General features: G+C 37.9%; 1 protein-coding gene across 1 annotated transcript in view; it reads left to right on the top strand.

Moving 5' to 3' along the window:
- Window positions 1–12,061, top strand: part of slc24a3 (solute carrier family 24 member 3) — a 172,826-nt gene extending 160,765 nt beyond the window's left edge. The window contains exons 7-17 of the mRNA XM_077236978.1: window positions 5,576–5,650; window positions 6,529–6,554; window positions 6,665–6,718; window positions 6,852–6,979; window positions 7,071–7,231; window positions 8,010–8,280; window positions 9,195–9,361; window positions 9,451–9,565; window positions 9,936–10,048; window positions 10,608–10,673; window positions 10,759–12,061. Coding sequence (XP_077093093.1) covers window positions 5,576–5,650; window positions 6,529–6,554; window positions 6,665–6,718; window positions 6,852–6,979; window positions 7,071–7,231; window positions 8,010–8,280; window positions 9,195–9,361; window positions 9,451–9,565; window positions 9,936–10,048; window positions 10,608–10,673; window positions 10,759–10,908 — 1,326 coding nt within the window. The 3' untranslated portion in view covers window positions 10,909–12,061. The remainder of the gene's footprint in view (window positions 1–5,575; window positions 5,651–6,528; window positions 6,555–6,664; window positions 6,719–6,851; window positions 6,980–7,070; window positions 7,232–8,009; window positions 8,281–9,194; window positions 9,362–9,450; window positions 9,566–9,935; window positions 10,049–10,607; window positions 10,674–10,758) is intronic.
- The last annotated feature ends 1,657 nt before the right edge of the window (window positions 12,062–13,718 follow it).

Here is a 13,718-nt window from a genome sequence, read left to right as displayed (position 1 = left end):
CTGCGATTCACTTTAGCTTCCCTGAGCAGGCCATCGTTATACCTATAACAATGCGGTAACCAGAAGCTAAACTTGATCTGTACGCATGCTATACTTGTATCCGTCCAGGCCCACTTACAAGTAAACACAGATCAACACTGATATCTTATCAGTACTTATAATCCTCTGTGTACATGCTATCTTATTATCCGTCGAGGCCCTCTTAATAAGAAACACAGAAACCTGATACCCTATACCAGTATACTTAAATCTATAAAAAACTGATAACCTCTACCAGTAAATTCAAACTCTTGCTAATCATCCATCCAGGCCCTCTTGATTTAGCAAACACAGATCCTTACATACGGACGACAAAACCTTTAGCGGCACTTCAGCAGTAGTGGTGGGGGAAAAAATCGATTCTGTTCAGTATCGCGATTTTTTGCGCACGCAATTATATCGATACAGTAGCGCAAAGTATTGCGATATTTAATTATAAAATTATCTGTTTTACTTTCCGGTTTTCTCAGAGTTTACTCTGATCATTTACATTTGCGTATTACATCCACAAGGTGGCGCTTGTTGCGGTGCTTTGTTGTCGTACATTCGACAGCGAATTCAAATGAAAATGGCTTCAGTATTACGGTTGTACACGACGCTCCGCATCTTTCAAATCGAAAGTGTGGGTAAATTTCGGTTTGATGATTATTCTCAGGTTTATGTTACTCTATTATGTCTGCTTTATGTTACTCTATTGTATTTAAATAATTTTAAGTTATGTGCTGGGAGCTCAGTGAGTTTTGTTTGTTTCATATTAAATATTACCTGCTCGGTCTTGTCTGTCAGCGCGTTGTCATTGTCCTCTATTTTTCACTGCTTGAGAACATGGGTTGAAATCGCCCTCTAAACCCTCATTCACTAAGTTAGGCCTATTCCCTAAGTTAACGTTAGTCCACTAATACAGTTCACTTGAAGGAGTGAATGAAAACGAGTGAGCGACAGGCGTTGAGCGTACATAAGTTGTACATTCGTTAATGCAGTGCAATGTGGGACAGAGACGCGATCTGACACGCGTCCCATTTTCTCACAAATCTCTACGTTTATTTAAATAATTCAAGATTGCTCTTATGAGAACACTCGACAAAACTGACATTTTGGCATAATTTGTGTGTGTTATGGTTTGTTCCGAAAGAGAACTTGATAGTGACGCGCGTCTTTTCTGTGGGTCGTGTGTTTGTGTGTGTGTGTAATACAGGCAGGATTTAACGGATACTGCGTAATTGCGTTCAACATTTTTAACGCTTTAAATTTTTTTTTTTTTTTTTTGCGGTGCCGCGGTGGGCAAGTGATGAAACCAGTGTTGCAATGTGTCCCGAATGTTCAAGAACAAGTTTTTCAGTTTTTGCACTTCAGTTAATGTGTAGAAGATAATGTTTACAGAATTAAATGTGACATTTAAAGTGAGGTGAGCGGTCTTATTTTCCTAATTTTTTGTAATGCCTTTGAATAATATGGGGGACGTGAATCGCAATATCGCAGAATCGAATCGCAATACTTGCTGTATCGCAATATATTGAGAATCGCAATAATATTGAATCGTGGCCCAAATATCGCAATACTATCGAATCGTCACATTTTTGCCAATTCCCACCCCTAATCAACAGTACCAATATTCATACAACCTACATCAGATTATATAAACACAGGCAAACACTAACGGGAGCTCCGCCGCGCTATAACACAGTACTTAACATCATCAACAACAATAGACACTTATTTCTAGAATCAAAGATCCTCTTTTCAATTTTTAGTTCTTTAAATTTGGAGAGCTTTTTAAAGGGTCTAACCACAATGAGCAAATGTCTGGGCGAACAATACAAACTTTTAAGCAAAACTGCTTACCTTGTGGCCACTTTTAGTTTGTGTTGTTCGTCCAGCGAAGCTCGCTGCAGTTCATCATCAGCTCCTGAACCAGCCCCACATTGGGCGCCAAATGTTGTGGTTTTCAATCTTTCCGAAAAATAACTTCGCAGAGATCTTTGATGCCAGAAATAATTAGACTTTATTATAGAACGGCGCTCTAACGCTCTGGCCCTCCGGCCCACTGGCCCTCTGGCCTTCCAGCGAGCTCCCGAGCATATTTTGGTTCAGAGTTATATACATACATCTTCTTCCAAAGAAGGTAACACACCCTATAGATAGTTTTGGGTAAAGGTCTTTTACCATGTGACTTCTCAGAATAGAATTTTCTGCAGCAAACAACATTCCATTCAAGGTCTTTCACACACACAGAGGAAATCCAAAGTCACAGACAGAAGAAATAATTGTGTCCAAATATATAGCAAAATTACTTGTTTTCTAAATAATAAAATCTTCAACATGTTCGGACATATTATAGACTGTTAATATAATTATATGCCTATAATTCATTGTAATCGACCTAAATGTTTTAGACAATTTCCAATGAGGAGGAGTAAGCTTCTATGTAATATTTTATTATCCTCACAGTGCGTAGGGGTGATGTGCTGTGAAATTATTGCGTGGCAAATTAATTATAATAGCAGATCAGTTTAATAATAAAATTAGCCTAGGCCTTCCCTAATAATGATAATACAATAATACTAATAATAATTTAATAATATATTGGAAATGCTAAATAATCTTGATATTGATAGCTGATGCTTGTTTTGACAATATCTCTGGATGCATGATATCGTCTAGGTGCAACCCAGCACATGGGTTTATCGCACAAATTTCACATGTATAGTGTGAGCAGTCAAGTCGCAGCTCGAAGTTCGGACCGTATAGTGTCAGCACATAAATCCTGAGCTTTGGCTTTACATCGCAGATTTACTCGTTCAGTGTGAGTTGGGACCTTGCTGAAATCGCACAGACAACGCACAGTGTATGGCTGCATTTACTTGAACACTACGCAACAAATAACGGTGCACTTTTTTATTTTTTCATTTGCATTGAAGCAATAGCGAAGATTAATAAGCATTTGGTTTACAGAAAAGACATTGTTATCCAAATCCAAATATATATATATATATATATATTATGAGAAAAAATGAGGGGGGGGGGGGGGGGATTAGGCCTGCTTCACAGCATAGATAGATAGATAGATAGATAGATAGATAGATAGATAGATAGATAGATAGATAGATAGATAGATAGATAGATAGATAGATAGATAGATAGATAGATAGTGGCTGTTTGTCAGTACTTATAAAGCACATTTGTCTTATTCTACATGACCATAATCTATATCCTTACCCAATACCTAAACTTAACTACCTTACCAACTACTAAGCAGTAATTATGAGTTTGAGGCAAAAGTAGTTAAGTTCAAGTTCAAGTTCAAGTTGAGGTTTATTGTCATTCCACTACATGTGGGAACATACAGTGGGACGAAATGTCGTGCCTCACAGGACCACGGTGCTACATAAGTACAAACATACAAAAATGTAACAGACATAAACATTGTTTGTCAAGCAACTAGTTGGGGAACAGTACAGTAGTGCATGAAAATGTACATAAATATAATAATAGCTGAGTCTATTTTTATACACGCAGCAATAGTTAGTAGTTAGTTAATAGTGAGAATTGGACCCTAAACTAAAGTGTGAACATATACACTCACCTAAAGGATTATTAGGAACACCTGTTCAATTTCTCATTAATGCAATTATCAAATCAACTAATCACATGGCAGTTGCTTCAATGCATTTAGGGGTGTGGTCCTGGTCAAGACAATCTCCTATACTCCAAACTGATTCAAGCTGATAGAAGAGCAACTTTTACTGAAATAACCACTCGTTAAAACCGAGGTATGCAGCAAAATATTTGTGAAGCCACAACACGCACAACCTTGTGAGAGGTTGACTCTGATGAGTCTCGATTTCTGTTGAGACATTCAGATGGTAGAGTCAGAATTTGGCGTAAACAGAATGAGAACATGGATCCATCATGCCTTGTTACCATTGTGCAGGCTGGTGGTAGTGGTGTAATATTGTGGGGGATGTTTTCTTGGCACACTTTAGGCCCCTTAGTGCCAATTGGGCATTGTTTAAATGCCACGGCCTACCTGAGCATTGTTTTCTGACCATGTCCATCCGTTTATGGCCACCATGTACCCATCCTCTGATGGCTACTTCCAGCAGGATAATACACCATCAAAGCTCGAATCTTTTCAAGAGGTTTCTTGAACATGACAATGAGTTCACTGTACTAAAATGGCCCCCACAGTCACCAGATCTTAACCCAATAGAGCATCTTTGGCATATGGTGGAACTTCGTGCCCTGGATGTGCATCCCACAAATCTCCATCGACTGGAAGATGCTATCCTATCAATATGGGCCAACATTTATAAAGAATGCTTTCAGCACCTTGTTGAATCAATGCCACGTAGAATTAAGGCAGTTCTGAAGGCAAAAGGGGGTCAAACACAGTATTAGTATGGTGTTCCTAATAATCCTTTAGGTGAGTGAATATGTGTATATTTGCACAGACACATGAAATACTGTTGCTTTGTATTTGTGCTCTTGGTTTTCTAACAAAATTAACATCCTATATTAGTGATGTCAGTAAATCATTCACAAAATGACACTCACACTTACGCATGGAGTCTATCAAAGTCAAGCAGTGAAAAAGGTACATCTGCAACAATGGAGCTTCTGGTTACCACGGAAACACAAAGCAAAGAGTGTCACCTATGGTGTAAGTTAAGCTGTGCTGGCGTGAGTGATGGCGCATTACTTTCGGTGCTCTGACGTAGATCAATGCTTTTTATGGATCGCCCTTCAAAATATGGCCGATTCAATATGGATTACTTCACATGGTTCAATCAGCTGGATTCGGTACAGGATGTCATGTACATATATGGTTCCTACTTCATTCTTCATTAATTTCCTTCACTTCCGATTCATGCACTTAAATTCGGTATTCTAAAGTTTATAGACCAAGACCATCCAACTTTTCAAAAAAATCTGGATATAGTCACAGATTACACATTATGTAAGATGTAAATGCATGACAAGCACATTTTAAAATCCTTTAATACCAGGGTTTGCATGAGTCCATGAATGACAACAAAAAAAAAACATGCAATTTTATTGTGTGGAATAGAGTTTTCAAACTAAACTCTATAATATTCTGTACAATTATCATGCAATATCATTATCAAAGATACAAAGAATTATTTTTGGAAGTTAATTTCAAAATCACCATACTTCTGTGTTTGTCTCATGTTTAATCAGTGTCCTGTAATATGCACATCCTTTATGAGTTATTATAACTTGCTCTAGGTTTATGACTTCTGTCACCAAAAATAAAGCACTTGTTCAAGATGGATGTTGGAAGTAAAAAAATATTTAATTGTCATTGTAATGTAATTGAAGAGTTGTACTGCTTTGACACTCCACTTCATTGAACCTTCATTAAAGTGTGTGTGTGTGTGTGTGTGTGTGTGTGTGTGTGTGTGTGTGTGTGTGTGTGTGTGTGTGTGTGTGTGTGTGTGTGTGTGTGTGTGTGTGTGTGTGTGTGTGTGTGTGTGTGTTAACTGTCTCTCATCCGTCCTCTATCTCATCGATGCAGGCAGTAAGGCTCTCGTGTTGGACGTTAATGAGAGACTCTGTGTACTACACCATCTCAGTGACCGCTCTGATCGTGGTGAGTAGATCTCTAAGTGGCTTTTCATGCTCCCATAAAGCCTATGGGCCTCCTCACGCAGCAGGAGAGGAGAACCAAGTGGCTCTCCCGTGGGGCCCATGGCCGGCAGCACAGGACTCTTATTTGCCCACACTCTCTGCATGTGTTCCCAGCACAGAGGAACAACAAACACCGATTAATAGTACACAGGACACAGAGTAACAGAGATGCTACACAGAACAACTTGTTAAATATTGGATTCACTTAAAGAACAAACTGTTTTGCAACAGTTTATACTGTTACAGATGAAACATGGACTTTTTGGGGGGAAGTGCTGATATGTCTCTTAATTACTTACAGTAAATGGTAGTATATCTGTATATCTATGTTTTTTTCTGATTAGTTTGTATTTATGTATATTTAGAACATTATACAGTGGGGTCCAAATGTCTGAGACCATGTTGAAAATATAGAATTAAAAAAACAAACCTGAAAATAAACAGTTCTTGTCAAATTTTCACTAAAATTATGCTGATAATGCAACACATTAAAATAGATAATGGGACAAATGCATACCAATACACTTGAAATTATATATATAAAATATACCTGTATATTAATGAAATGTTATAATTTTGAAAATGTTTACTTATCATGCTAATATCATTTTTTATATATCGTATTGTATTCTTATAATGTTTTTTATTCAAAGATTCAGCAAAAATTAAATAAAGCATCACAGAAATGCTATTTTATGCATTATCCTCAGGACCCATATTACAGTTAGATAATCCTGCCCTCTAGTGGTATGCAACATTTCTGAAATGTTTGAAGGAATTTGGCATTGCTATATTTATCTATTTAATGTAACTTTTGCTCTGTTTTTTTTTTTTTTCAAGTTCATCTATGATGAGAAGGTGACATGGTAAGATAAACGCTGCTGTTACACCAGAACACCCTCTTCATTTGTCATATTACATTTGTTTCACATTCTGTTATGTATTCAGTCATATATGCTACTTTATTTCTTCTCAGGTATGAATCGCTCATCCTAATAGTGCTGTACCTATTTTACATTATATTAATGAAGTAAGTTCTCCTTAATTCTGTTGCCATGGAAATGTTTTATTATTACATGGATTCATTGCTATTCATATCTACGTTACATCAGTAAATCACATCACTGCTGATTTATTAACTCTCCTACCTTCGTGTTAATCAGATTTAACTCGCGGGTGGTTCATTACATCGAACGGCGGAAAAAGAACTCAGCAAATCTTGGTAACGGCACAGCCAGTAACACTGACATCGACGATGGGTGCGACGCCACAGTCGTGCTGCTTAAGAAAGGTAATGCATGCAGTCCTGTTTTCTATGAATCACGCGTGTAACTGCTTGGTGTGCCATCTAAATTTCTGCATTGTTGTTCTGTCACTCTTAGCAAATTTCCACAGGAAGCCATCAGTGCTGATGGTGGACGAACTCTTGTCTGCATACCCTCATCAACTGTCCTTCTCTGAGGCTGGAATGAGAATCATGATAACCAGCCACTTCTCCCCTCGCACACGCCTCACGATGGCCTCCAGAATGCTCATTACAGAGGTCAGTCACACCAACACACACATCTGCACTCTTTCACGAATACAGTTCTGTCAAACACAGAACTAGATACATGTTTAGATTGTGCCTAGTTTTTTACAGGCGGTTAAACTGAGTTTGATGAACAGCTAAATGTTTCATTGTCCCTCTGACATTGAAGTGTATGACATAGAATTTATACACTTCCATTCAAAGTTTTGGGTCAGTAAGATTTTTTATGTTTTTGAAAGAAGTCTCTCACCAAGGACCATTTATTGTATCAGAAATACAGTAAAAACAGAAATGTTGTATAATATTATTATAATTTAAAATAAGTTTTTTCTACTTTAATATATTTTAAAATGGATTTTATTCCTGTGATGGCAAAGCTGAATTTTCAGCATCATTACTTCAGTCTTCAGTGTCACATGATCTTCAGATTTGATGCTCAAGAAACATTTCTTATTCTTATCAATGTTGAAAACAGTAGTGCTTAATGTAATTTCATATAATATTTATACAATGTATCTCGCTTGGAATAAAACTGAAATGGTAATTGTGAGATATAATTAAATCTTGCACAATTGTGAAAAAATAAAGTTGCAATGACCTTAAGTGGTTATTCATTGTAACTGTTCAGTTTATTTACTCAAGACTAATGTGTGTGTGTGTGTGTGTGTGTGTGTGTGTGTGTGTGTGTGTGTGTGTGTGTGTGTGTGTGTGTGTGTGTGTGTGTGTGTGTGTGTGTGTGTGTGTGTGTGTGTGTGTGTGTGCGTGTGTGTGCGTGTGTGTATGTTTGCAGAGGCAGCGTCTGATAAACAGTCGTTTCAGTAACGGCGACTCAGAGGTGACTGTAAAAATCCCTGGAAAGCGTGGGGTGGAGAATGGGCTGGCAGGACCGGACCGAGGCCTGAACGGGCGTAAGGGAGGTCACCATGATGACGACAGGGGAGGAGCTGAAGCTGGCACTGACACCGAAAACGAGAATGAGGACAATGAAAACAATGAGAACGATGAGGAGGAAGAGGAGGAAGATGACAACGAAGGACCCTTCGTACCACACCGCTGCCCTGGTACATTTATTAGTGATGATTGACGAAATTACTAATTAAGATTTTTTTTTTTTGCAAGGTTATAGGTTTTAGGTTCAACCCCTAGAAATGTCCGTCTATAAACTGTCAATAGGGGCTTTCGCTCCGGAGGAACCTTTTCACAGTTCCTTGAACTTTTGGCGACAGTACCCGGATTTTTAATTTTAGGAACTCCTTTTGGAGGAAATAATTTAGCTACTACTTCAGAGTAGGGTCTAAACCAGCACTATAGGAACTACCAGTGACGTTAGTGTACGCTGACTGGCCAAACGCATGCGAAACAACAGCACCGGCCATTTTCAAAAAAGCTGTAAACACACAGATTATAGCCTATATATTTACTCCAGAAACTAACTCTATGAACATGGAAATCAGTTATTGATGGGCCTCCTAACCTTTACACTGAGGAGAAAATTTAATGCAACTTCGAGGGGACCAAGCAAAGCAACTCAGCTAGCAACACTGGACATCAACCACACGGCAAACGCTAGTACCTTTTCATATACTGTCTTTCTATGTATAACAGTTCTGTCTAATAACGTATTAGACAGGACATAGACAGATCGTAAACTAATGAACATGGAGAATGCAAGCACTGTGTGATCAGGCTTTGGCGTTCTCAGCGCTGTCAAAATAAAGGTCTGCCGACCGTCAAAATAAAAGACACAACAACAAGTGCTGCTTGCGTCACTTCGTGGTTGCTACTGGCGGTGCGAATATAATGAGGAAAATGTTCCTAAGGGAACCATTAGTTTTCAGGGAACCACCCTGGTGGCTAGTTCCTAGAACTATCCAGTGCGAAAGCCCCTCATGGCAGGAAGTGTTCTGTAAGCTGCTTTGAATGAGAGTGTTTGATAAAAGACTAATGACTCAAATGATGTCCTGATCTTGTGCAGGTGGGGGCTTTAATAAGCTAAAGTGGCTGCTGGCCTGGCCACTGAGTCTGCTGCTGTTCTTGACCGTGCCCAACTGTGCCTCGCCTCGTTGGGAGCGCTGGTATATGGTCTCATTCATCAACTCAACCCTCTGGATCGCTTTCTTCTCTTACATCATGGTGTGGATGGTAAGGCTTGCCGCAGAAATATCGATTTTATAGATTCTAAAACTTCTTTTTTAGAATCGTTCAGTGACCTGTTGACACTTTCATGGCAGGTCACAGTGATCGGTTACACTATGGGCATCCCTGATGTCATTATGGGCATCACTTTCTTGGCTGCTGGCACCAGCGTTCCTGACTGTTTGGCCAGTCTAATTGTGGCACGGCAAGGTAGAAACGAATGATTATGTCTTCATGCTTAAGCATTATTATTTAATCAGTTTGCTTTGTCAGGAAGAGATTGAATAAATAATATAATTGTATAAAAAAAATTTTAAAAATTAATTAACACATTGTTAATTTACATATACTACCGACAATACAATGCTGGCAGAACTTTGACAGACATTTGTTAAAACTACTGATCAAACTTCAGAATTTTTGTATTCCTGCCCCTGGATAGTCGGATCGACAAAGATGCAGAGTCAAAATCAAAAGTGCATTATGGGTGTTGAAGTTTTATTAGCAGATATGTAATTGTTTGTAGATTATGATGATCGTAATATGTTCAGCCTTTAAACTGTCTATCAATCTTTTTCAGGAATGGGTGACATGGCTGTGTCCAACTCCATTGGTAGTAATGTGTTTGATATCCTGATAGGGCTTGGTCTGCCCTGGACCCTCCAGACTTTGGCCATCGACTATGGTTCCACAGTAAGTGCAAAATGTCATAATCTTCATTATTGTTTAATGATTAATTTGGCAAATGCTTAACTCTTTCCCTGCCAGTGTTTTTTTCTTTTCTCTTTTTTAATTTGCCAGCCACCGCCAGCGTTTTTGGTCATCTTCATAAAAATGTCATGGCCCCCAGAATATTTTGTTGTATGAATATCTGAACATGGAATATATCACAATAAAGAACAGACCCTCTGCTTTTAAACAAAAAATGTTTTATTATATCTTCATGCATTCTTTTTTTATCAACACTTGAAAGTTTTATTTTAAAAAAGCAACATTTTGATATTGATAAATGCAGAATTTTTCGTTAGTCAAGTGAGAGGAAGCAGAAAACTGGAAAACTATTGCAAGTTTAAAGTAGAAATTTAGACAAAAAGAAAATAGCCAATTTTGGGTCTGTGTACATGTTTGTCTACATCTGGTCTAAATGAAAAACACATTTCGAGTCACAGTAGAATAAACATAGGGCTTTGTTTGAAACCATTTGCCAACATTTTATAAGTGCAAGTTCTAACATTTCTGCATCTCTTCTCAGATTCACCTGAACAGTAAAGGCCTGATCTTCTCGGTTGGGCTGCTGCTGGCATCTGTGTTTCTCACAGTATGTGAGAGCAATTAAAAACACTTATTCAAACAAATGTCCTTTGAATCCATCTCTCACAGTCTACCCTTTCTTTCCCTCTCAGGTTCTCGGTGTACATTTGAACAACTGGAAACTGGACAAGCGTTTGGGTTTCATTTGTTTGCTGATGTACGCTGTCTTTCTGTGTTTCTCCATCCTCATCGAGTTCAACGTGTTCACCTTCGTCAACCTGCCCACCTGCCGCGAAGAATGAGAAACATTCCTTTTTCCGGCCCTCCCTCCTTGACCTTGCGAGGATAATGGCACAAGTCCTTGATCAGAGGCAGACCGGCTCTTGTTCTGAAGGAATATTTATTTATTGATCTAGCTGATCCTCTATCGATCCTCTCTTTTTCTTTTCAATGGGTGCAATATTGATAGAGTCTCTGGGTCTGTGGTGTTAAAAGAGGAGAGAGGATTGTGTGTGAGGAATGGTCCTTTTGACTGATAACGTATGAAGACTGTTCTGACGGGACAGGAATGTAGTAAACGTTGACTACTGCCTGGTTTGATGTGAATACTTTTTGTTTTTCAAAATATTTTGCATATTACATATTTAAAGAATATGATCTAAATGTATTTTATGATGGCATTTATTTTGTTAGCTGCTAAGTGACGGAAGAAGAGACTTGACTTGTTAATATTGGTAAAATGATAGATTGTTGAGGGTTCTCTTTTTTTGCTGAAAGGTACTGGTGACCTCTAGTAAATACTTGTGAACAGTCCTCTTTTTAATTTGGGCATTACCAAGTCACTTTCAACCTTCATATGACAGATTGATCCGCATTCCAGGGTCATCAGTGTCTATGTTTACCGTGCAGAGAAGGTAATAAAAGCGAAAGGTTTGAGATCGCTTTTAGAGAGACAGCGGGCATTTGTTTGCACCTGTGTGGAGACACATGTTGGAATGCTACAACCAACATATTTATGTTTAGTGAGACAATATATGGGATTTCTATAGATGTGTTTATGAACATTCTTTCGTCTCTAACACTCTGTATATACTAAAAACAGAGAAAAGTTTATTTATTAATTTATTGAAAACTATTTATGCACATTGCTTTCCTATGACGTACTGAAACGAAACCAACCCACAGCTGCCCCAAAGAAGAGACCGTTCTGGAGTTTCAGCCAAGCTACGCCGTATTGTCCTTCAGAGCTTGTGTGTCAGCCTTTTCTACTGGATTCCTTCTCCTTCATCTCTGAATATTATGCACCCTTTTAGATGCACCTTTGACTTGATGCGTAAAACAGTTTCTACTATTTGATATCTGTGTGACGTGACATCCGAGGTAATTGTAGAGATTTTTTGAACACTCAAAACTTCGGCAGACAAGGGGAAATTATATATATATATATATATATATATATATATATATATACACACACACATATATTTTATACCTAACTGTTTTGACATTTAAGAATGGCCCATTCCCGGTTAAGAGTGAATGGAGTGAGTGAGCCACAAACCTAAGAAGCTGATTAACAGGAACTTGTCCTGGTAAAATGAAGCTAACATCTAACGTTGATAAGACTGTTTCAAAGTCAAACCATAGATGTAAAACAATAAAATTTGCTCTAGAGGTCAAGTCATTTTTCTCTTAGCATGCCACTCTAATCTTAGTTTATCAAGGAATTTTTCAAGAAATCCTCTCAGTAGAACAAGGATCAGAATTCATTTCCAAGGATGCAGTTAATAATTTGGATTTTTCAGACGTTCTTTATGCTGATGTGACCAGGACTCATTTCTCGGCCTTCTTTTAGAAGGTCTATTTAACTACTTTGTTTTGTATGCCTCTGCTTCTGGGGGTTGTAAAAAGACACCACCACAATGTATCACAGCTGTAAACTTTTAACTGTGGCACAATGTGTGGATGCTTGGACTATTTCTCCTTACAGAGGTTTTTAGTGAGCTGACAAAGTAGCGATTACATGGACTCTTTTAGTCTAGTTAGAAACTTCATGCAGGTTTTCTAGTCCGAAGGCACATTGCAGGGAAATTTTGTGTTTTATGCACTGGTTGATACTGGGTGTGTAATTTTTGACATATTTTAAGGATAGATTTTAGATGACATATCTGGAAGAGTATTGCGGCAAAGTATTTTTATCACAAACGCAACTTTGTATTTTGTAACGCAAAATGTTTAGAAATGTTTTCTGCTGTTAAAAGTCTGTACGATGTGCTTCAAGTGAATTCTTAAGCTAAAAAAAAAATTGTCAGCTTACTGTCAAAGTACTTTTAGCATGTTTGAAATCAAAGGTCACACTTTGTAGGTTATTATTTTATCAATGATGTAAAAAGAGAATAATTTTTCCCTAGGTTGGCAGATTATATGAGAAAATTTTGTTTTCTATATTACTCATAATAGACATTGAGGCCTAGTTTACTTCCCAAAAATGCAACAGGAGGCGTAGGGTTTAAGCAATGTGATATTCCTGGTAAATATAAGCTAGGTGTAATCCAAGTAGAGTGTACGAGCTGTGTTTGGATGCTGAGAATTGTTAGTTCATTATTTTCTTCTTAGTAAAGCAGGGTATTTTAAGGAAGATTTCGGTAAGGCAGGGTTTAATGAAAAATTTTGTTCATCAAATGCAATAATGTGTAGATTAATTACTGTGTGTTTTTTCTTGTAAATCCTTAACATGACACATCACATTCTTAGAGTCATATATATGCTACTTACTTTCAGTAAGGTTTGACAGAGTTTGTGCACTCTATATGCTCGATATCAAGGATAGTAAAAAGAGGCTTTGAGATGCAACTAAATTACCTATCACTGCAACTGTAATGCTTCAGAATATGAGCACTGCTGCTTATAGGTTGTGGGACATTAATGCCTATGTTTATGGTTGCAATATACCAGCCATAGCGATCGATTTTTATAGTTATTATGTACTGATCGATGCTATTTGGTCATCATCACTTCTGAAAATCAAAGTGCTGCTGTTCGTTTGTACGCACAAATATAATGGTAATAAAAAATGGGGGCATGCACAACCAATTAGCCCACAATTCAGCCA

The sequence above is a fragment of the Siphateles boraxobius genome, unplaced genomic scaffold, assembly GCF_051911475.1.
Source record: "Siphateles boraxobius isolate OS27281-9 unplaced genomic scaffold, OSU_SipBor_1 20, whole genome shotgun sequence".
In the NCBI taxonomy this organism is placed as follows: domain Eukaryota; kingdom Metazoa; phylum Chordata; class Actinopteri; order Cypriniformes; family Leuciscidae; genus Siphateles; species Siphateles boraxobius.
This window is presented reverse-complemented; position numbering and strand designations above follow the sequence as displayed.